The sequence below is a fragment of the Lethenteron reissneri genome, chromosome 10 (assembly GCF_015708825.2).
Source record: "Lethenteron reissneri isolate LAM-NWPU_2019-01 chromosome 10, ASM1570882v1, whole genome shotgun sequence".
NCBI classification, from domain to species: Eukaryota; Metazoa; Chordata; class Hyperoartia; order Petromyzontiformes; family Petromyzontidae; genus Lethenteron; species Lethenteron reissneri.
The window spans coordinates 7923080-7948303 of NC_083788.1; the positions used below are offsets into that span (position 1 = coordinate 7923080).

The 25224-nt window shown below is 44.0% G+C and overlaps 1 protein-coding gene across 1 annotated transcript; it reads left to right on the forward strand.

Annotated features, from left to right (window-relative positions):
- The first annotated feature begins 264 nt into the window (after positions 1-264).
- Positions 265-24839, forward strand: LOC133340915 (angiopoietin-2-like). Its single transcript, XM_061549408.1, has 10 exons — positions 265-483; positions 1916-2083; positions 3542-3745; positions 7097-7215; positions 8202-8488; positions 9003-9229; positions 11020-11121; positions 13409-13575; positions 16895-17025; positions 18351-24839. Exons 1-10 carry the CDS (start codon positions 463-465, stop codon positions 18509-18511), a joined length of 1587 nt encoding a protein of 528 aa, XP_061405392.1. The 5' UTR covers positions 265-462; the 3' UTR covers positions 18512-24839.
- The last annotated feature ends 385 nt before the right edge of the window (positions 24840-25224 follow it).

Below are 25224 nucleotides of genomic sequence, written 5' to 3' on the forward strand. Positions count from 1 at the left end.
TCTTCTGCACACGTGAAGACATTTTCCAAAGAACACTTCCCTCAATCCACCCACATTTGGTCAAGTCTGAATTACCTCGTCCAGTTAATTCCTTTGCACAACAACATTGCAATATCCAGGCACCAACTTTATTCAAATGCCTAACCACTAGTTTAATAATTTAAATAATGTGTTCATACTTTCGACATCCAATGTGGAGCTGATAATCCTGCCCAACCCACGCCTCGACAGTCCATCCTGGGAGATTGTGACGGTATACACACGTACTACCTACCACCCTTAATCCACAGCTGTTGGGCTTCTTAACAGTGGGTTTACGTCTTGAAAGCTAATTTATTATAAATGAGCAAGTAAATTGCAGATTAGGCCTTTAAAGTATTTTGGAGTTAAAGAATTCAGAAAACTACAATCTGTTGAATTAAAACTCAAGAGCTGGGGGTATAAGGAACATCGCATCAAACAATGAACCCAGTGGCGCAAATGGTGAGTGGCCATTTTTATTTATTTATGTTAATTTGCATTTTATGTTAAAATATAAGACGTTGCACAGGCAGTTCGCAAACAAACTAATGAGTGAAAATCGCCCACTTAATAGTGCCTTGGAATAGAAAATATGTATCATAAGCTCATTATTTGGACAGTGCCTTTTGTTTAGAAGGGGCTTGATCTGCTCTCGAGGCTCTTGCTTGAAACAGATCACTATGTATTGTCTAGTCAGATGGTGTTCGTGGCATGTTCATGACAAATATGGTGATTTTTGGTTCTTTTTTATTTTATGGTTCAACAATTGTATTATTTTCCACTAAGTGATATAACGCTATAGGGTGTAATAATTTTACTAATTGAATTGAGATTTCATAAAGCAATAATCGCTCCCTACTGGCAGACTAATACTCGAGGTCACTTGCAAATGAGACGCAATCCTAGTCCCTTGAGGTATCACCTGGTTGTATTCAAGATTAGAAGCCCTGCTTCGTTCGATGAACTTTGTTATGGCTCCAGTGCATGGAGCGTTTCTAGTCAATGCATATTGCCTGCTATTAGATAGATTAGAAACATGGACAATGATGAAAAGTATGTAGTAAAACCGTATAAAAGTGCTAATAATGAGTTTGCACGCTTAAAATAACGAAGAAAAGAGGAACACAAATCGGAGAACCAGTTAAGATATTGGAGAAGAAGAAAAGCCATAATATTGATTGTGACAAGAGATGATGGCCAGTGGCCAGGACTAACGTCAGCGCCCGTCCAAGAAGGGAATGCGCTCAAAAGGATGTCCATCCTGGAGATGGAGCGATTAAATCAGCTCATGAGCAGGTGCGTGAGAGATGATGACGGCTTGGGAAGGCCTTCATCCAGCAGTGAACTGATGATCATGGCCAATGAGTATGACACTGAATGTGCAGCCTCCACAGTGAATACGTGCATGGGCATGTGTCCATTTATTAACGCCCCCTTAGGTCGACTCGGCCTCAAATGAGTACCTGGTGCGGTGTGTAAACATCGCCACTGGGGAGACAAAGGCGGCCGGGCGTGGTGCTGGCCACCCACCCCCTCGTGTGCCGTGCCGGCCTTCATTGGTGCTCGCTAACAGCACTTGCCCAAACAGTCTGTTAAGGCTCTATGGGGTGGGGGGGAGGAATCTTTGATCCTTGATTCATTAACGACCTAGACAAGTATTCTTCATTAATTTTCAGGGAGGGGGGGCACTTTCGCCGATAAGACATCATCACGGTGAGGGCCGCCACACCGCCTGCAAGGGGTGTTTTCAGATGCTGTGTATTTTCGCCGGCCGCACGTCAGGGGCCGCACTGAAGGCCACCAGGTGTCCGCCAGTGGCCCGCAGGGCCTTGCAATGAAGAGCACTGACCCAGAGGGAGCAGGTCAAGGGGTCAGGCTCTGCTGTGCCCCGCAGGTGAGCTCGGCGATGCTGCTGCTGCTGTACATGTGGGCGCTTGGCGAGCCTCTCGGCACTCATCGTGGGGCGAGGGCAGCCTCCTCTTATCGCCGGGTGCGCGGTGGCCTCTGCACCTACACCTTCGTCATCCCGCCCGACCTCTCTGCGTGCGCATCCCTCGCACAGGTGAGTTGAACCTCTGCGCTTCTCCTCCGTAGGCAGGACCGCATTCACGTCGAGGGGTTTTAGGAGATGCCTTGGGGTTTGGAGCACCCCACCCACCCAAAAAATGTGTACTTTTTCTAATGGTTTGAGAGGCAATATTCTAGCACTGATCAATCCTACGGGCAATTTTGTAGCTCAAGTCCATGGCATCACCATGTGGGTTTTGAACAATTATGGGCCGCAATTATTGGCTCATAACGCCCATGTGGCATGACTCAGCCCATCAACCTTCCGAGTTCGGTAAAATAGATACCACTTTGTGGCGGAGTCCGCGGTGGTTTTCCTATGGATTAACTTGTACACGTCATAAGAATGTGGAATCTCCACCCACTGGCTCACTCAGGGCGATACAAATAGGAGACGATCGTCAGTCTATCTTCATTGCGAGCAAGAAGTCACTCACTCGACGCCACGGTGGCGAGATGTTAACTCTCTTGCCTGGTATACAGGAGGTCGTGGGTTTGATCCCGACCCTGACACCTGAATATTTGGAGTTTGCATGTCTCTCTCTTCCCATTGTCGTGTGAATTGTTACCAGGGCCCTCCGTTATTTCCCTCCACATTTAGAATCAACATGCGTTTAGAGTATTTTTTTCTGCTATACATTTCCATGTGATAAGCCAATTCGTTGAGTTATCATTTGTGATAGCCAGGTCGCTTCTGAAAAAGAGTTATATAGCTCAGTGGGCCTTACCTGGTCAAATAAATACAAATACTGTACGGTAGTTTAGTTGATGCTCGCAGACTGTGTGGCCAGGAGATGAACGCAATAGGCGACAACATCTCAGAGGTGCGACTGCCACCTCACGCATTGACAGCTCGCCTTTATTCAATGTGTTGCTTACCCGAATGATTTCCCCCCTCACTTAAGGGACATTTCCTTGTACGTATCTTGTTAGCGAAGGGCAGTTACAGCACAATCCATTGTAGTGTATCATGCTCCGTCTATGCTTCAGTACATTCGGCCATACTTCACCACGCTGGTCAGTGTGGGTTGTGATGAGAGGGGGGAGGGTAACTTAGCAGCGGTTCAGATTTCACTTGCCAGTGACTTTATCCGTGGCTGGGAATCAAACTCAGGTGGCTGGGTTCACAGGGCAGTGCGCTAACCATCATGCCACCGCTCCCCACTGATCGATTGATATGCTGTACTGAACAGCATTGGGCCGGTTAAATAAATGCCGTTTAACTCGTGTTTTCAATTAATTGATGACTGATGTTCAAATCCAAATTTTTTTTATGACCTACAAAAAAAACTAAACTAAAAACTATAATTTGCCTCCATGGTTAAGCCACTGCTAGATTAAGGCCTCCCGAATGTGCCATGATCTCACGCTGTCCTGATCTTTGCTTTCATTTGGCAAAATAGTAATAATGACAATCCTGCTAAGTGACCATATCGATTGTGTTACCCTTTAGTCTATGAGAGACGCTGATCCGGATGAAGAAGACTCGGACCGGATTCACAACAAGGACAGGACTCGCAGTCCTGATCGGAAGGGAGATCTGGAAGCGGCGTCGCCTGTGGATGGGGATGTGTCAAAGAAGGACCTGGACGAGACGAGCGAGAGGATACAGCAGCTAGAGTCAGCTCTGGGCAACGCCACGCTGCGTCTCCACAAGGTTAGCACCTCCGATTAGCTACGTACTGTGCGAAGGAAGTTCAACATTAATTCCTCGGTGGGCTATGCCTGGTAGGATGGGTATGGTTTAGTGTTATTTGTATTTTTTTGGGGTGATTTGTTTACCTTTCTTGTACTTTGCAATACTGTACTATCGTGTTTTTGTACAGTTTGTTGTAAAGTTCTCTGACCTGTCCCTACTGGACATCTGTGACAAAGAGCTTCATGGCTCATCGGATTCCTCCAGCATAAATACATATTCTGATTCTGACAACGTAACACTTGTTTTGCAATCCATGCTGCTGGATTTTGAAGGTGAAAATAGTGCATGTCGTTCAAACACTGTGATACGTGAACAAATAAGTTTAGCGAAAGAACCAGAGAGTATGGATTCCTGCAGCTTCAAATCAAGATTAAGTAAGTTAAGGTTTAGCTGTGTGGTACTTTTTGACTTCACGATGTGCTCCGAAGAAAATAAAAAACTTGTTGTTATGTTTTCAGTTAAAGAGGTAAACTTTGTCAATAATTAAACCATTGCACATATATTCTTGGTTCTTTCGGTAAAGTCACGTAGAAGGGAAATAATACAAATAAAACATAATACGTAACTTTACCGAAACATAATTTTAATTGTTTTATTTTTATTATCTTATTATTTCCCTTCTACGTGACTTTACCGAAAGAACCAAGAATATGAATCCCTGCAGTCACGAAAGCTTTAAATCGAAATTGCACATATACATTTATAGAAACCGAACTTATTTGTGGCTTTTTTGAATATACATACAAGGTGATTGCTGCCCGGCCTGGCGATCGGCATAGCAGGCCGCCGTAAGTTTATATTTATTTATGAATTCAAATATTTCACCTGGAAAAATCCCTCGAGATCTCGTTTTGCAAGATAGTCGACCTGGATTGTGTTCAATAAGATTTTGAGTGCAAGAGATTGTGAATGCAAAAGCGAACCGATAATGAGTCAATACCTTTAGGGATGCATTCTGGATTTGATAAAAAAATCGGCTTTGCTTTCACGCTAAAGGTAAAATTATTCTGCAAATCATACAATTCGCCAGAGAACAATAAGATGACCATATTCTGCTAAGAATCAAGTTCATTTGCCGAGTAAAGCCCATTGAGTTAAGAAGATATTTTCAAGGGCGACTCGGCCGGCAGACAACATAAAAAAACGAATTCTGAATTTACAGCCCTTTGTCAACTCACTTCTGGATGAAGGCCTTCCAAAGCCACGTTGGTCAATGGGATTTTTTGACCATACTTCACTACACTGATTAGTGTGGGTTGTTGGGAGTGGTGGAGGGGATCTCATTAGCAGGTCAGATATCGCTCACCACTAATGGTAACCATGCATGGGAATTCGACTTTGGCTGTCGAATTAATAGTGCAGTACGCTAATTATTACACCACCACTCCGCCCTTTGTAATAACTGGACAGATAAACAATCATAGCAATGAATACTAGGTTTAGCCAAATGAGATATTTTCTGAGATTATTTCACATTGGGGGTGTAGAAGAGTGGATACGGTGGCATGTGTATGCTGTTCTATGAACCCAATGACCTGAGTTCGATTCCTGGCCACAGTTAACCACTCCTGGACCACTACACTCTTCACCAACCTTTACTGACCAGCGTGGTGTAATGTGGAGGGGCCTTCATCCAGCGGTGGATATACAAAGGGTTGCAAATAACGTTTGTTGAGTATTAATTCCCATTGAGAATATGCGGCTTCGCTTCACCGTTTGCTCCTGGTTGTTGGCACAGTTGCGAAATAATTATGAAAACGGTCATTAAAAGCTTGGAAAGAGGGCTGTCCAGCCACTCCCTAGTTACACAAATGTTGATTATTGTATCCAAAATACACAGTTTGTTTTTGTCTTGGCATACAAGGCTGAGATGGAGTTTTTGTTTTTTTTCTCAAACAAATGGTCAGGACAGATATGCAAGACCATGAGCGTTAAGGTGTGGTCTATCGCCACTTCGCTGTGCTTCCGTGAGGGAGGAGACATTTGTCTGCGGAGCGCTCCGATGTACTTTCGGGGCTGTGCCGCGCAGCGTTTGTCATTGATGTCCGAAGTTCCTCTCCACGTCCTGGGAGCTTATTCAGGAACTGGTTAAGCTACCAACCAGTACGTGGAGTGAAACATCGGACATCGTGCTAAAACAACGCGTGGTACATTTGGAAAAAATAAAAACCCATCAAAGAGCTGTACAACGCAATTGTGAAAATAAACTGCGCAGTAGTTTTTTTTTATGCTGCACTTAGTAAGATGTAGCAGAACCAACGTGGAACTACAGCAGTTTAATCAACCATCTATTAGAAGTAAATGGGCAGCTTATGGGGGTTAAGTAAAATGTTGATTAGAATAGCTCCAGTCACTAAAATGACATTTTACCAAGTGCTGAGTATCACGTGTTCCTTGTGGTTTTAGCTAAGCTACTGGGACATCTTATCAGCACAATGCACAAAAGAGCACATGCTGCCATGTGTTAGAGAAGATATGACTGTCAAGGCTATCATTAGCTGTCCCTTCTCCCCTCTGTGCGTACGATCATTTAGAAGGGCTTCAGTAAGAACTTCCAAGAACTGTCATTTGAGCATTTGTCAACCCTGGGGAAAACATTTTCAACATCAGATCAGTGGATGTTGCGAGAAAATATAAGAATATGTTTAATAATGTTATTTGTGCATGTGCAGCCCGATTGTCAGTCCACTGCTGGATGAGGGCTTCCCCACACCATGTAGGTCCTGGGGGTTATGTGAACATACCTAAACCAAGCTGGTCTGTTGTGGGTTGGTGAAAGTAGGGGACGTGGATTTGAAATGTTCTTCTCTAACCTCTGCTGACGACAGTGTAGCGCATCAACGAAGAAACCTATGACAACCTGGTTTGCGTGGTGGTCTCCCATCTAAGCGTTGTCCAGGCCCAAACTTGCTTAGCGTTCGATATCTAACGAGTTTGGGCACTGTCTGGAACGTTCTTTCTTCCGATATTAGGAAGCCACTGGAGCTTTCCACGTTTGAATTTAGATTAAACTGCTTTTTCTGTTTAGTTGTTGTCCTTCCCCCGCACCTCCGATGAGCATGGTTGATTACATACGATCCGAAATAAGTTCAACATACATACATACAAGAGAGGATGTCGACCGCAGAGATGGAGTCACAAAATCAGCAAATGTGCAGGCTCAATTTTACCCCGTAGAGTTCAACATACATACATAGGCTTCAAGTTGTTGTTTACATGGTAGAAAAAAAAACACTCAATGTCGGCAACACGTTTTCAGATGTACATACCGCACTCAGCTAATTTCTGGTCTGTGTTCAACGAGTGCAGCTGGAGAGCACGGTGCGAGAGGCGGGCGGTGCGCGTGGGCACTCTGGCATCACTCGTTCCCTCCAGAAGAAGGTTCTAGAACAAGCACGGAACATTCAAACCCTTCAGCACAACAACAGGTACAGCAGATATTAATCGATCGATTTGATTTGTTTTGTTTACGCGGGGGTAAGAAACATTCAGCCGTAATGTTTACTACAAACCAAAAAATGACCCACGGTAGCACCTTGGTGAAGAAAACAATAGGCAGTTACAGCAAATAAATCATTGGCTTGCAGACACTGTTAGCAAACACATTCGAGGAAAACAACATCCAAGTCACACTGGCAGGTGACGCAGACATATAACACCAATTCGCGGGCGCAGCGGCGGACGGGGGGAGGCTCGCTAACCGCAATGTGCAATGGAAGGGAGATCACAAATCCTGGCAGGAATTTAAAAAGGCCACGGAAGAGACCAAGGGATTCATGCCAACACGACGAGGCGAGCTCATGCCAAAAAAGCGAGGGGACGGCAACACCAGATGAACGTTCACGATTGCCAGAGAGCAAGTCTTAGCTGCGTGGAGAGTAGAGAGGATATTTCTAAGGTGATGTAATGAGGACTCCAGTGAAACAACACAGTTACGGAGGTCATCAGCTAATTTGTTGTGGAGTATTTTGAAAACTACAAACTAAAACTAAACTATTTTTTTAAAATTACCAGGTAAGGCCCACTGAGCTATATGGATTTTTTTATTTATCAGAAGCGACCTGGCAACAAATGATAGCCCAACGACGTGGCTTATCACGTGGAAATGTATAGCAGCCAAATATTCTAAACGCATGTTTTTAAATGTGGAAGGAAAAACCGGAGGACCCGGAGAAAAATCCACGCGTCCACAGGGAGAACATGCAAACTCCAAATATACAGCAGGCGTCACAGTGTCGGGATCGAACCCATAAGCTCCTATATACCAGGCAAAGCAGTTAATATTTTGCCACCATGGCGAAAGGATGAATGATGACTTTGAGGATGAATGATGATGCAGTGACCCAACTGCCATGTCAGCACACCTCTACCTTTCCAAGTACACTGAAGCAGCTGTCATTTGTCTTTGTCGCAGGCACTTGGAGAGGAAGATTACAGAGCTGGAGAGTAGGCGTGAAGTGACTCGGAGGAAAATCTTGAACCAGCAGCCTTATACATCAACGACCACGAATGACGATGATGGAGATGATGATGACGAGGATGATGAGGATGACAATGATGATGATGATGAAGAAGAAGAAGATGACGATGCTCATGATGATGATGATAAGAACAATGAAGTATCCATACGCCACCAGTCCAGTGATGAATCTCAGCCCAATAACCGCCTTTTGCATGGAGGAAAATCTCAACACAACACAAGTAGGGTATTTTTTTATTGTTTGCAATTTTTCTTTCTAAATGTTTATCAGAACCCTTTCTTGCGTCGTGTCATGTGAAGGAAGAGAGGGGAGAGGAAGGAAATGGATCAGCTGGTCAGACGATGTGAGCAGTTGGATAGGACTCTCTGCGAGAGACTCTAAATGTGGAACGCATCTGTCATGGGCATCGACCCTCAGTTACGATGACTGACACTCGACAAATTAACCATCACAACTAAGGCTTAAGCAGCATGGACCTAATGTGCCTGTTGACACTTAGTTTCATAAGATCAGGTTCATGGTCACTGCATGGGCACATCAGATAAACAAGTGCCCTTTTACAATATAACAACATAAAATTAGAAGGCGTTTTATTTTATAGCTTCGAAATGCTACCACATCTCATTATGCTGTATAATAGCAGTGAAACATGCACGTTTTTATCATGGCTGCTGCTGCTGCTGATGATAATTATGAATCTATAATGATAACCACCAAGTTGATCTACTTCGCAGCAGCTGTCCAGGGTCGAGCAAGAGGTGCCCAGGTTACCAGCGAATTTAGAGGGGCCACGGCATCTGGTGAGACCGGACGTGACATCACGGTCCGGGGTGCTGCCATCGCTGGTGTCTCTGCAGGGTCTGGTGGGCCCTATCAGGACTGTGCCGAGATCTACCGCAGTGGGCAGACGAGGAGTGGCATATACGTGCTTCACGTGTTTAACACTTCACACACGCTCAAGGTACACGAGCTCTGCGTTTTGTAGATGGCTGGCAAAACACCTTGCTGGCTTGTTAAATAATTGGTTGGCTGGTTAACTACTGAACGAGTGGATTGATTGGCTGGACAATGTTTGTACTTTATTGCCATCTTACATGGTTAACGCACATTTAGCTATTCATATTCTGGTGAACTGCATTCGAAAATGACCTCCTAACCTAATACATTCATATTTCCGAGTATGAATCCGATGAAATCTTAATATCTATTTCCTGAAGGCTATTTCGTCGAAATGGAAATATATTCTGTTCTTCTCAAGAACAGTTCATTTGTATGCTTTCTCACCTGATGACGGACGCTTGCGTTGTGCCCAAAACGTTGTGATTTATTTTAATTTATACCTACGTGACTTTACCGAAAGAACCAAAGAGTATGTTTATATAATGTATGTATGCTGAACGTCTTTCGTACCGTACTTAGCCAACCGTACTCATCGGAGGTGCGATATATAATCATCGACTATTTTACATCTAAGTTCACTACAACAGCAACTTGGTACATTCGTTAACTATTATGATAATGCTAAACATGTGTAATTGAGGTTATACGACCCATATATATTTACATTCATAGAATGGTAGTAATGGCATGAGAATATGTCATCTGTCTAAATGTTCTTAAAGTACAGTCAATCATACTCTTTTGGGTCTTTCGGTAAAGTCACGTAGATAGAAAAATAATTGATCATGACGTTTCGATCACAACACCGACAATCGTCTTCAGGTGATATGTATGTATGTTGGGACAACAAACGAAATACAAAAAGAAGTTCTATATGAGTGTTCAGTCTAGATTTAATAGTGCATAGCTCGAGTCGCTTCCTAATATCAGAAGGAAGAGCATTCCAGACGGTCGCAGAAGCGCATCTGAAAGGGCGCTTTGCAGTTACCATCTTTGGTTCGATGGCTAGCCAAAGGCCGCTGTGTAAATGACTGGAGTTTGTGTGATAGTTTATGCTAGCTACTGCTAGTCCAGGAGCAGAGGTTCACGGTTCGAATGCAGTGGCCGCCCTGATTATTACTCCGGGTGTATTAACCAAAACGATACACACGCCATCTGCGTCACACTCATAGCGGACGATATAAAGATCCCCTGACGTCATTCGCAAGAGCAGGCCATTGTGTAACGGCATCAGGGTCCAAATAACGCAAATTGGGATTTCACATTGCAATCATCGCCCCCTGCTGGCCTACTAGTGCCTCAGATCACTGAAAAATAAGACTATCCTGGTGTGCTGAGTTCTCATTTGGTTAAGCAAAATAAGCTCAAACTTGAACATTTGCAGTCATGTGGGCAATGGCACTCAACAAGTAAGGACCAGGAATGCATAGCAAGTATGTGAATTCTAAATTAAACTATTGATTTATTTTACCAGGTAAGGCCTACTGAGCTATATAGTTATTTTTGAGAAGCGACCTGGCCACAAATGATAGCTCAACGAAGTGGCTTATCACGTGTACATTTATCGCAGCCAAATACTCTAAATGCATGTTGATAAATGTGGCGGGAAAAACCGTTGGACCCGGAGAAAAATCCACTGCGACCATGGGGAGAACAAGCAAACTCCAAATATACAGGTGTCAGTCAGGATCGAACCCACGACCTCCTGTATACCAGGCGAAGTAGTTAACATCTCGCCACTGCGGCGCCCCATTCGTCCACTATCTCACCGTTAGGTAACAACCAATATCGTATGCTCGTGAATAATCGAGTTGTAACTATAATCACGCTGCGTGACTGTGCTGCTCCTAGGTGTACTGCGACATGCAGACGGAGGGCGGTGGCTGGACGGTCTTTCAGCGCCGTGAAGATGGACATATCAACTTCAACCGCCCCTGGCAGGACTACAAATTGGTAGCCTCTCTGGACTGCTTGGCACAGATCAACTCCAGGCCTACATGTCCCACAATTCCGGAGTGCAATTCTGTCAAAGGCATACACTGGCTTTCACTCAACATGGCACAGGACTGCTGCTTCTGTAACGACTCGCAATTCCTGCCAATACTGTTATACTGCTGCTGCCTACTTCAGGAGCAATATTTCTATGACTCACCATGCATATGTACAACTCTGTAAATCCAAGGCTGGATGAGTGGTTCCCATGCCATGTCAGGTATGGAGGTTTGTTAGATCATACTTCAACATGCGGGTCAGTGTGGGTTGGCGCGGGCGGGGAGCCAAGACGTGGGAGCATAGAAGTACAGTATAACAATAGACTTTGTGGCAGTGCTTTCTCTGCTACCCACCAGGTAGACGACAACTATACAGAGCCAGATTAAGGCATGTGCTTTAGGGGCTGCAGCACAGGGGCCTCTGCCAGCTGGAGGGCCTCCAGAGATTAAGTGAAAAGTTATTTCATTTGTGAATGCTGAATCAAAGTTTGATCAAAGTTTGATTCAGCATTCACAAATGAAATAATCAAAGTTTGATTCAGCACTCATGAATGAAATAACTTTTCACTTAATCTCTGGAGGCCCTCCAGCTAGCAGAGACTCCTGGGCTGCAGCCCCTAAAGCACATGCCTTAATCCGGCCCTGCAACTATATCAGTTATTTATCACTGCTGCTTCCTGTTAACGATGTATATTTGCTGCAGCTGCTGCCTCTTCTGTTGCCACGACTGTGCTAACTTTGATCGTAAACTAAATAAACAGATAATATAGCTCCTATCCATGTCCCTCCAAAAACACACTTCCCATCAACCACAATGCATTCTGGGAGTGCACGATTTCAGCAGCATTGGTTCAGTACAAGCAAAACTCTGAATCAATTTTGACATACAGTGTATCACCAGCAATCAGGCTTGCTTCAACAAATTCTGATGAAACTTCCAGACATTTTGTGCAAGGAACTGGCATTTAAAAAACGTTGTCCTAGTTCGATGCAGCATTCTATAACACAAAATAACCATTGGCGTAAAATAATATGTATTTTATTATATTATTCAAAAGGGCGCTAATCACTTGTGTTACCATTTAACATTGGTCTTCTACTGATTAAACTACTTTGCTATTGGCGCAGCTGACCATTGCAGTCGTTTGGGCGCTAGTTCTCCGGTCGAGTGTGGTGGGGGGGCGAGCAATGCGTGATGCTATACCGATTTGCGCCACCAAGGGGCACTGCGCGTGCGTGATTTACACGTTCCTGTGGCATCCTGAAGAACACCCCTACCACTCCAGTGAAGTACATGGGCAGGCTTTTGTCCAAACTTTCGCCACTTTGACGAAAATCCCTGAAGAATATGCAGCCTATCCGCATACCTCGAGGTGGGGGGGGGTGTGAGAGCTACAGCAGAATGATGTTGAATAGTTTATTTATTTATTAATAACGTGAATTTTTTTGTTATTTGTATTCAGTTTTTTTTTCTCTACGTGATTTTACCGAAATAACCACAGAATATTCATAGCAAGTGGTTATTATATTATTTGGAATGTGTTCCGAGTGGTTTACTGTCACTGATACATCTTGGTATGCCCCTTTAAAGAATGAATGTCTCACTCAATGTTTTCTGGAACACTGCTAGGCTGTGTTGGAGTAGGGCTTATTGGTGTAAGGCACTACCACGAGAGTATAGCACAAGGAATGCCGTCCATTATTTGCACTGTATTATTGTGCCTTGTATATTACGTCAGTTCTCTAAACAAGTTTAAGACAAAATGTGGCTAGACAGATGTTTTCAGGGTGCCAAAATAATTTCTGAAACAACGCTCCTGACTTTCCAGCTGATATTCAGCACTGGTCACGCTCAAAAGGTGTTCTCGCAGAGAACAAGAAGACGAAGGCATGTCTGCCATCATGCCACCTTGCATGGCCATGCCCCTATGATCACCAGAACTCGTGTACAATGCTCTCAGCCCGTTTTCTAAAGCACTAACTCGACAGAGCCAAACGTGCTGCCGGATCGTTGTTCCAGCCACAAACGAACTCAAAATAGAGTCGAGACATGTGGCCGTTTTCTTCCAGCCTGCACGCATTTTCCTATTGTGATGGGTTTCCCCCCCCTCCCCGTCCATTGTACGTATGTGTGCGTACATTGAACTTCGTTTCGCACCGCACGCCTTGCCAAACCGTTTCGCGTGAACGAGCGTCTCGGATTTTGAACGACCGATTCACGGCTCCGTGTTGTTTGCTTTGACTGCAAGGGCTTTGGGAGTGCGGACAGAGAGTACTGGCTGGGCAACGAGGCGGTCCACGTGCTGACATCCAGGCGACCCCAAGCGCTCCGCATCCTCCTCTGGGACTGGGACGAGAACCAGGCGTACGCCTCCTACGCTCGCTTCACCCTGAGAGGGGAGGCTGCTAGATACAGGTGCGCACGCAATTTTTTTTTGGGGGGGGAGGGGGGGGCATTGCAGTCCACGTGCTGAGTTTGGTGGATTGGGGGCAAAGCCATCCCAAAATAGGACACCTTTATTAATTTAGTCTCAGTAGTTTACAATTATTATTTTTTATTTTTGCACCCGCGATTGCCCACCCTCGCCCCAAAAATATAGGGTGCTTCAATTTTTTTAAACACTTTTATGGGACTATCGTTTTTAATGGAAAAAGAACAGATAAAACACTGTAAGATGATAACAAATATATGTTAATAGCTTCAAAAAGAGTCTCCACTTGTTCGCCATCATTGTCAACGCATGCCTGGAATCTTCTCGAGGTCTCCAGAGCCCGGAAGCACATTTTTTGTGGTACTGTTGAAAATTCTCAGAAGTGTTGACATTTTTTTTGAAGCACCCTGTATAGAAGTCAAACTCCGCCTACGGGTTGCACGTTATTTCATCCACGTTTTGTTTAGTTTATATATTATTATTTTTTAATTGTAACACAATGCGAGCTCAGTACAGAAAGCACTGATCGCAGTACCGGTGGAGAAGTGGAGTGTGGGCAACAAACTCTGCCGCGAACATAAACCCAAAAGATCGGCGTGCCAGGGGTCGTAACGAAAGGGGGGAGATTCGGGCTCACCTGCCCATCCAAGTGGGGGATCACAAAGCGAGAACATGAAAGCTCATATTGTGAAGGGAAGAATGGGGGGAAAGATAACTAACATAAGTCTGGTAGAGCAGGGGGAAATCTTGTGATCGTTGTCGCTCGAATTGTGCACGTATTGTAATTGAGACGTGATTATAATTATTATTAGTATAGCAGTGGCGATACTATGCACGCCTGTAATCCAGCAACTGTAGGGGGCGAGTGTTGGGTTGGTATAGAGCACAACTTCTGAAACTCCCTTCCCGTGGACAATGTAGTCTACAATTATTCTGTCAATCCACCGCTGCTGAAATTAGGACCTCTCCGTAGTAATGCCGATCACGTGGGTTGTTCGAACATACTTCACCACGCTGGTCAGTGAGGGTTGGCGATGAAGGTGCGGACCTATTCCTGGTTCATATTTCACCACTGATGCTTTAACCGTGGCGAGGAATAGAAGGCAAGTCATCGTCGCGTTCGTAAAACAGTACTCCCAACCACTGCACCTCCAATCCACCCTGAGAGGAAAACTATTTCGCTTGCTGGCCTTCGAAAACGTTGTGTCATGGTAAAGATTTCAAATCGAAAAGCAGTGTATCCAATATGAGCACGTGTCACAAGTGAAGTTTCACGGTACGGATTCCGACTGAAGATAGCCGATTGTTCAAGGAGATGAGAGCCAGGATTGCAATGGGAATGTGCAGAGAGAGAGAGTAGAAGAAAATACTCGCGAAGGCCCTCGTACGGAGCGTACTGTCGTATGTGGCAGGACTACACGAAAGAAAGAGACACAAGGGTGGAAAGTCTCGAGATGTTGAATCTGGAATTGAATGGAAATAACTGGTTGGATAGAGTAGAGAGAAATAATGGTCTGTATGTTGACCTTTTGTACCGTGCGTAGCCAACCGTGCTAATCGGGGGTGCGGAGTTATGAGGAAGTTTGAACAATTCAAATTTCTTTTACATATGTGGATAAGGGCACATTCTCTGACACGAAAGAATGATGAAGGTAGTTGTTGAAAAAAATATTTGCTAAAGATACTTAGATACAGAAACGGAAAAAATGTTGCTTGACGACTTGAAGGAAGTTCAAGGTCAGGCAAGGCAGAGTGCATTTGAGCCAAAGAGCTGCGAGTGCGTAGATGACCAAGCACTAAACTAAAACTATTGTTTTTATGTTACCAGTTAAGGCCCCACTGAGTTATATAGCTTTTTTTTCAGAAGCGACCTGACCACAAACGATTGCTCAACGAAGTTGCTTTTCACGTGGACATTTCTAGCAGCCAAATACTCGAAACCAGGCGCGGTTCGTCCACTAGGGGGCGTTGGAGGCACCGCCCCACCAAGCAGCTGGAGATGAGAAAGCATTTTTCTAATAAAAAGACTTTTCTATAAATTGTTTTGTTTGGTTTCAAAAATATATATAACGATTCTATCAACTTGAATGACCTGATAAAGATAACATTTTAAGTTGTTCATAAGACCAATTCAGGGCGGTGAAAAGGCGCCCATGGCTGCAGTGAGAAACGCGAGGTTGCACTATGCAAATATAGCAGCTCACGGCTTTCACGCTCTAGGCTTTTTTGTCAGTGTCAAAGGGGTTGTTGAGTGTGGACTTGAGGGTCATGAGGACAGCATTAGAGTGCCATGTAGTTTTATTTCGTATTATTTATAAATGCCTACCGTTGGTAGATAATACAGTTATATCACTTACAGGGGAATGCCAATAGCATGACGAGGTTTTTATTAATTAGAACACCATCTTTTTAGAGTTCACTCACAACAGCCCCAACGAGTGGACATGTCACGAGCCGCCACTGATCTAAACGCATTTCTCTAAACGTGGAGGGAAAAACCAGAGGACCCAGAGAAAAATCCACGCGACCATGGGAGGAGGCATGCAAACTCCAAATATACAGCAGGTGTAAGGGTGGGGATCGCACCTACGACCTCCTGTATCCACCGTGGCACCCTAAGAAGAAGCCTCATATAAGCAACACATCCTTACATTACACTGGGACTGGAATGGAAGAGGGCAACTTGTGATAAAAGCACACTTTGGATATAAGGACCACTGGTCCTTGCTACCAAGAGGGGGTGCTGATATCCAGCTTTTACTTCTGTATTATACCAAAAAGTCAGTAGCGAACAAACATACAGACCAGTAGTAGCTGCATGCGCATGCACTTGGAATGTTGATGGTGGCGTGACGATGAGACTCGGTGAGGTCATCCTGGTTTAACGAATATAATAAAATAATATGCATCTGCATATTTGTGTTGCTATGCTAAGAACGTTGGCGACATAGGTTAGATTATTTGCCACGGCTAACAACAGCGGCATATTATCTCCTGGGCTTCCTTTAGGTCATCTCAGCCTTAAATGAGTACCGATTGTGGTGTGTTAACACTTGGGAGACAAAAGAAGCCCGGGTGTGGTGCTTGCCTCATCACTACCTCGTGTTGCCGTGCCGGCCTTCATAGGTGCTCGCTAACAGTACTTGCCCCAACAGTCTGTTAAGGCTATAGGGGGGATATTTGATTTATTCACGCCGTTTTGTCCTGAATGGATGCTCACTAACAGCACCTGCCCCGGCAGTTTTATTTGCGATAAATGGGTGATCTTTTTTCTTTGTTGCGCGTGTCCACTGTTGCATGCAGGTTGCTGGTCAGTGGGTTCTCTGGTACAGCCGGCCGCTACAGCAGCTTGGTGCAGTCGGGTGCCGAGTTCAGTACCCGCGACCAGGATCACGACCGCTGCCAGTGCAAATGTGCCCAGCTGAGCTCAGGGGGTGAGAAGCCCGGGTCTCATGTACTTCACAACAATTCCGTGATCTTCCTGTTAACCTCCCAATAGCCCAGAGGTCGACAACCAAAATAACGGGAAGTGCCATTTTTATTAAAATTATGTAAAAACAAAAACCTCAATATTTCAAGAGCCACAATGCATGCGGTGATAACGAGACGGTGGGTCCTTAATAAATAACGACACGAAGGCAGTCCTTAAAGAGCCGCATGTGCTGTGAATAAGGGCCGTTGCCCGAAATGTCACCTGCTGTTATGCACTTTTTCTTTTAAGACAGTGTTTAGAACTGCTTTTTTATGGTTAGTTTGTTGTCCTTCCCCGCACCCCCGATTAGCACGGTTGGCTACGTCAGGTGCGAACAAAGTTCAACATACGTACATTGCACTCCCAACCTCATTAATTGTCTATCAGCCTCATGACTTACTTTTATAACCTATTGCCATTCCTTGCATTATTCAATAATACTGTGATTTGATCAGGAATGCCTCACGTGTCACGTGAATGTCAAGACTGTTGTTTGTGAGGGTCCTGTGCAGTATTCCCTCATTATCATGGACTTGATATCCTGGAACGTATCCATCACGACTAACGAGGGGATACTGTATTGGAATGTGTGACCAACACCACTGATGAGTGTTCGCTCATGTAGGAGGAGACCAGATGACATGAATCCCAACACTACCATCCCTTGTCTACCTTGCAGATGCATATCTGACACACGCGACAAGGCCTCTTTAGTACCCATCCTCGCACTAACCAGATTCAATTAGTGCTTAGATCGGCTGAGGCGCATTGAGGACGTCAGTCATCTGGTTCCAGTTGAAAAAACCCTCTGGTTCTGCTTCAGACCGCAACGTGCAGTACTGTGATAAGAGCAATATTTTGCTGAAAAAAGATACAACTCTTTGTTGTTTTCAGAGTTATTTACGGTGGAGATATCTGTGATTTAGTCACGCAGTGTTGATAAGGAAGCATGCATAGTGGACGTGCCGCCCAGAGGTTTCCGGATCTATCCCCTGATGGGGCGGTTGAGACAAGGCGGCTAGTTTCTGAGAACCCCCTCGCCTCTGCTCCATAAATGGTTACACCACATTTAGTCGATCGGCAGATTGCGTGTGGTGAGATGAAGTGTGGGTACTCCCACCTCTTTCAAAACACACTATCCATCGTCGAACAGTCGGCCAAAACACCCTATGAAGGGGGCTTGTCCAGAGCGTCCTCTAGTGGATGCCCTTCTGCCAGCGATGATTGGAGCTAGTTATTGCAGGGGTGCACTTTCATATTTTTGCTTCCCTTTTGTGTGCACGGTAGGCTGGTGGTTTGAGGCATGTGGGCCCTCCAACCTCAACGGGCAGTTCTTCCCAAAGGGCTCCCACTACGGCCACTTTAACGGAATCAAGTGGCACTACTGGCGTGGAGCCAGCTACTCTCTCAAAGCCTCCACCATGATGATTCGTCCCGCCGACTTCTAACGGTGCATGGCGGACGCACACACGCGCGATGGTGCATCATGACGATCGTCGGCAACACAAATGCACGTCCGTTAGGGGTGTAAAAATTATTCGTACCGTTATGAGTCGATGAATTGTTGCTATTGAAGATTCTTTTTTTTTACCCTGAGCTGTGCAGCACTCTGATGTATTTTAGGGTTGGTACAGCAAATTGCTCGGCATGTCGTCCGATGTTCCCCTCCCCATGCCGCATGGGAGCTTCTTTCGGGAACCGAATTCACTCCACGATGTTGGGGGCGACTTCAGGGACTGCATTCAGAAGAAGCTCACCAGCACGCAGAGTGAAAGGCGAACTTCATGCCGAGCAACATGCGATTCAACCTGAAGGTTCAGCAGAGCTTTTTTTCTCAATTTAGCCAGGTAAATCTCACCGAGCTATGAGCTCTTTTTTTAGAGGCGGCCATCAAAGTGGCTTATACCAATCATCGTCATCATATGAGGGAATTTAGAGTCGCAGCCCAATAATCTAAACGCATATTTCTAAATCTGGTGGGCAAAACCGAAGGACCCTGAGAGAAATCCACGCGTCCACAGGGAGAGAATTTACGGTGCTATACGGCGCAACCGCAAAAAACCTAAGCAGTATTACTGTGGTGAATATAGCTACCAGTATTGTAGCTGCCACGTGACTTAATTACAAGCAACATAAGCACATGTACAGCCCTCGTTAGTTCACTGCTGGATGAGGTTCTTTCCACACTGTGCAGGTCACGAGTGATATAGTTGACCATACTTCACCACCCTAGTCAACATGGGTTTGCGAAGGCAGGGGCGTGTGGAAGTACAGAATAATACTCGCTGCTGGCCACGACGCAGTCCATGTATATTCATAAATGCAACATATACCAATTGAAAATATACACATTCAATTCAATCCTTGTGGCTTGAGATTGATAATTGACATTAACCCTTCAATCGGGAGCATTGCTGCACCCCGAATACTTTGCACCCTCAGTTAATTCTCCATGAAAACCGTGGCATGACTCGAAACAATGATGTGCGTAACGCATTGATGTTTGGTGGGCTCAACCACGCTTTATGCTAGCGCTTACATTTTAACCGCCTTCATTTGTACAATATGTTACCGAAAGTACATAACATGTATGCTGTAATAGACAATAGTAATGTTGGAGATGATGTCGGTGTTATTGATATTGGAGTAGAGATGCAGTAAATGACAGTGCTAATTTTTGCTGGAGGAAATCTCTTCATATTGTAATGCCAGTGGTGGACATGTGGATTAAAATGATTTTGATGATGGTGCTCTATTAGTCTCTGGGAAAGCACAAAGAACCGTCAGATCGTTCATTGTAGTGGTGTAATCAACCGTTATAGCGATGTGTAATCAACCGTTTGAACGATGCACCGCACACATGACCACGGGCGCAAAATTGCGACAGTGATGAGTGACAGACTTTATGCTCATCGCCAAGTGTCGCTCGCCCTCACTGGCTTTTCTCTGCGCTGTAATACAGCATCTCCAATTCGCACCTCAACCACTTGAGGCAAGTCTGAGTCCAATGGGAAACCAATGCCACGAATGCAACAGCAGTAGTTGCCTCCATCAGATGTGGAAGTGGCCTACAACAAAAGTGGTCTATTCCAACGGCTGGCGTAATTGCTATAATTCCGCACATCGCACCATTTATATTTTCTTCGTACGGCTTATGTTCATGTAGAGCAACAACGATAATTTTACGAGTGGCTGAGCCAGATAAATGTGTCAGGAGTAGTGGAGTGTATCACACCGATGCCTCCTTCGTATTTGTCAATCGCGCATTGTTGAGTCGTTATATATGTTCCATCGTATGTTATGTGTAACCAGTCGCACACTGGAGCGTTTTTTTATTTTCCATTCGTGCATCAGCTATCCGCATCTGCCATGGTCTGCGCGGATGAGGTTTGTTTGCCTCAAAATCATTTGTATTGCAACTAGGAATGGCATTAAGACAGTTCCAAGTATAAAACACATGTAGTGTATTAGAACAGTCCAATAGCACATTATTACGATAGCTGTGCTGCAATCGTATGATCTTTGTTCACGTGCTGATAATCCTCTTAACGCATCATGCCCACCGTGGGTGAACTGCTATTGATGTCACCAATAGGGAATTATCTGAATGTTGACACATTAAAGGAAAACACGTTTTTTGTTTTTGCGCTTAATTCAAGCATTGAGAGGGATAATCGGAATGCAGTCACCTAAAAACACCATATAAACGAATCATTTTCTAGAATGGGGCCGACAATTGACTACACGGCACACCAATTTGCAAAAATTACCTTCATAACTTAATCATACAAATGGTAAAAAAAGCAGTGGCTCAGCGATAGTGAGCAGCTCACAATCTGAAGGTTGCAAATTCAAATGCTGGTTGGGTGTCAATAAAATGTATACCATTCAATCTTGATTTGACGCTTTCGTGACTGCAAGAATCCATACTCTTTGGTTCTTTCGGTAAAGTCACGTAGGTATAAAATAAATCACGACGTTTCGGACGCAACACAAGCGTCCGTCATCGGGTGGGAAAGCATGGTCTGCTGCTGAGGCAGCTGAAACAGTCTGACGGACGCTTGTGTTGCGCCCGAAACGTCGTGATTTATTTTATTTTATACCTACGTGACTTTACCGAAAGAACCAAAGAGTATAATTTATACCATTTTATGGATATACTCGCCCATGCAACAGGAACGTGGAATTTCCACCACTGGTTCAGGGCTGGCAATAAATGAGAACTGCTTCAATGCTCAGTTGAGCAAGAAATCACCGTGACTTTTTTTTTCTCCACGATGTAACTTAGAATATTAAGATGCATTATTACTAAGGTATGGGTTTTTAACATTTCTACAAAGACACGAGGCAAACAGAAATCTATGCGCATTATTTTATTGTTTTAGTGCAGGTATATGCCACGCGTCACATCATGCAAATCACGCGTGTGATGCAATGCGGCCGTCGCACCTGGACGCAAGGGCATCAATCTTACAGCCCCCGGTCCAGGTGTGGTGCAAACCAGTGGTTTCCAACCCATAGTCTGCGAGTCAACGGTGGTCTGGAAGGCCACAGAAAAGTGGCCCCACGGAACTGGCGCGGGTAGATATTACGGACATTCCAATTGTTTCACAAAACACCATATTGTTCGTGGTCCATTGCACAACTATTTAGAATGGTCAATAAAATATTAACAATTGTGATGGTTTCTCAAGTAACGTTTTACAACGCTTATCGAAGTAATTTTAAGACATTTTTAATTGGTGCAAGATGGTTCGCAAAACGTTTTGAGAGCTGACGCAGCTCCGCGGCTCCAGAAAGGTTGGGAACCACTGACCTTAACCATCGAACTCAAATCTTTATCACATTTTAATTCTACTGCATTTATAGAAATACGAAATTATCTGACCATGTGTTATGGTTTCCCAGTTCTCCACTGCAAAAAAAAGATATAATCTCAAATGGTTAATGAAACACAACAAAATGTAAAACAAAATCCAGTGTAACTACGTGACTTTACCGAACGAACCAAAGAGTATATAAACACTATGTTGTTTTTCATTATTCTTTTCCAAAAAGCACTCCAACCTGCCCTCATCCATGTTCTTAATTTTATTGCTTTGATCCCAATGTGATTTAAATAACTGCCAAATGAAGCGTTTTCCAGTTGTCCGACAGATAACATTTTACTGTTCAGCACGCTTTGCACGTACTGTATTTATCTCGAGCCCCACTTTGCATATTTGTTAAACTTACGTTCTTCTATAATTTCCTAGAGTTAATTTCCATATCTCGTTATTATGACATCGCCTATACAGGGACTCCTCTACCTATCAACGAGTTAGGTTCCAGAGTTATGTTCGTAAGTCGATTTGTTCATAAGTCCAACTTTACTCCTCTCGATCCAAACATATTGTACAGCATGTACACTAAACACGGGGAATGACTTTAAAAGTTGTATAATCTCTTGTAGATTCCACCACCGCCATCTATTGCGTGGCGGTTGAACTTATGACTCTCGTTCGGGACAACTGGACATACGGACAGGTTTGTCCATATACCGGAAAGTTCGAAGGTCGAATGTTCGTAAGTAGAGGAGTCTCTGTATTTAAGCATTACATTTTTCCAATAAGATGTTCAGTAAACATTCTAATGCAGCTCTGAATGACACAACTGTTACCTTGACTCCCCATTTAGCATGCATTTTGGTACTTTGTTCATCCACTCTCAAGTCAAGCTGCTCCATTCTTATCATCGGGATATTATTATTTCCGATCAAATGTATTTAGGCCTCGAGTTTGCGAGAGAAATTATTGCATCAATTTCCACCGACTCAAATGTCTTGTCATAGTCAACAATGGCTCGGTTATGATCATTGATATGTCTTTGATATTCACGTCTTTTTCCAGTGATTTCCGTTAACAAAATGTGTACAAGTGTTATAATAGGAAAATTATAAAACGGGTTCGTCTTCCTAAATCTGTTTGTAAAACTGACACACCTCTGGTGTTCTGCTTACAAGTCAGCCTATTCCTATAAAAAAACACAATGGGAAACCAATATTAATGACCCACCTGAAGACGATTGCTTGTGTGTTTTTTCTACCTACGTGACTTTACCGAAAGAACCAAAGAGTATGACCATTAATTCTTATCAAGGCTGATAATTAACAATCAGCAACAAGGCCAAACCTTTCCAGTTAAGGAAAACACGTTTAACTTTACCTATTAAGCTATTATAATTTATATTAACATAGTCATAGGTTAAAATTAGTTGCATATGCTATAAAGGACTTTGCTCTATACCATGGGTTCTCAACCAGGGTTCCATAGACCCCTAAAGGGGCTGCAGGTATCATTAAGGGTCATTGAAAGACCAATGGATCTTGCAGGGGTATGAAAAGTGACAAGGAGGTTGCAATTAATCTATACACCAGCAACTATACTAATCCCTAACCCTAACCAACGATGCAACTGTCAGAGCAACTCACCACCTTCGTCATTGACACCACCCTATAACAGCAAGGCGCGTGGCGTACAATACTGTCATAGAAGGGTATTTTGGGTGACGATTCTTCTGCGGAAGATAGTGCAAAACAAATTTCACTGGCATAGCTGGAAGCGGTGTTACAATGAAGTAGGTGGTGATGTCCTTTTATCTGTGCTTCTACACCACTCTCATATGTGGTGTCTAATTAATTGCTTTGGTTATAAATACAGGTTAACAGGTTCAGTGGCATTTCAGTAGTGGTTTAAAGAGGTCCCAAGTCCAACACGATGAGGTTGAGAACCACTGCTGTATACTGCACATTAAGAGTATACACTTTATATAAATATATGTGCACACCAAGAGTACTGTACGTATACAGTATAGTTATAACTCTATAAATCTGTAGTAATAACGTTGCTAATAGTGCACTCTATTCAAAATGCTTCCTCAAATTCCTTTTAGGTTAAGTTGCATCATTAATACATTTGCGCATGCAGCCAACACATGCAAAAGAATTGCTTAATAAAATGTTAATTTTGTTAACACTCGTCAGTCGTCAGTGTTAGTTATTAACTGTTAAGTGTACCGATGGCCCAATTAATAGCATGTATAACACACTCTCCACCAACGGCCCATACACACACACCTGTGCAATATGCTTTCCGTCACGCCACCCACTCAACACAGAAATTGTTAGCGTGTGCGCGTCATTGCACATGACAATCGCACACTACTTTCCACTGGGTAACACACACGCCATGCCCTCGACCTCACTAATATGTCCCGTCCCATTCTCACCACGTTCAAGCTCGTGAAATCACATGCCGAAGCACAAAACATGTACGCACCAGTGCACACTCCTTCAATAACTTTGCATGCACATTCAAGATAGCGTCGTTTCTGTGTGGATGTGTCACGTTACACGTGCACAATAACTTTCCCATCCACAGCACATTCTTACTGGCTCTCCGTTATCCGACAAAAGTGTGCATTCAGTTACCAGCTAACACATTTTTCAAGCTATCCTTTATAGGCTACTAGTTACACGCATTCACCTATGAACCAACACGTATACGTGTGGGTCACTCGTTACTACTTAACATAGCACACTGCATTCGTGTTAATTTCACATGCATGCACGCACACACTACCAATTTCTCACTAGAGTAATGACAACCACACATCACTATCCAGTCTGCAATATATCACACATACAATAGCTTTTCGCTTCACAAATAAATCCCACAATTCCACAGGTTCACGCTCATTAATTCACACTATCTCAATCTCACAAGCAAAAGCTAGTACAATGGCTGTCTTACTATATAGTACTGTACCGTGTTACAGTGTTTCATGGAAATAACATGGGTGAATATGCAATATCCTGCATATAATGGCGTTTTATGGGGTGCCTCTAAATATGTATTTTAATTCGACGAACAATGGAAAACTGTGCTCCAAACGTTAAGAAGAATTAAACATCGTGCAAAGCGATGACTTATTGTTCACTGCATCTCTACGCTGCGCTGGAACGTCGTCCGCCAGTTGCAGTCTTAGCCGAGCACCGTACAGCAACAATTGGATTGCGACTTCCGCAAATTCACCTGTGATTTTTTTTGCATTGTTTCAGTGGTGTACTCTTCTTACCTTTCCTCATATTTCTGTTCCAATGTAAATCATTTTACATTGAGCA

Coding starts and splice junctions, on each gene's coding strand:
- LOC133340915 (XM_061549408.1), top strand. CDS start 463: ATGAACCCAGTGGCGCAAATG. Junction 8,489..9,002: donor AAAATCTCAACACAACACAA/GTAGGGTATTTT, acceptor TCTACTTCGCAG/CAGCTGTCCAGGGTCGAGCA. Junction 11,122..13,408: donor CCTGGCAGGACTACAAATTG/GTAGCCTCTCTG, acceptor TTTGACTGCAAG/GGCTTTGGGAGTGCGGACAG.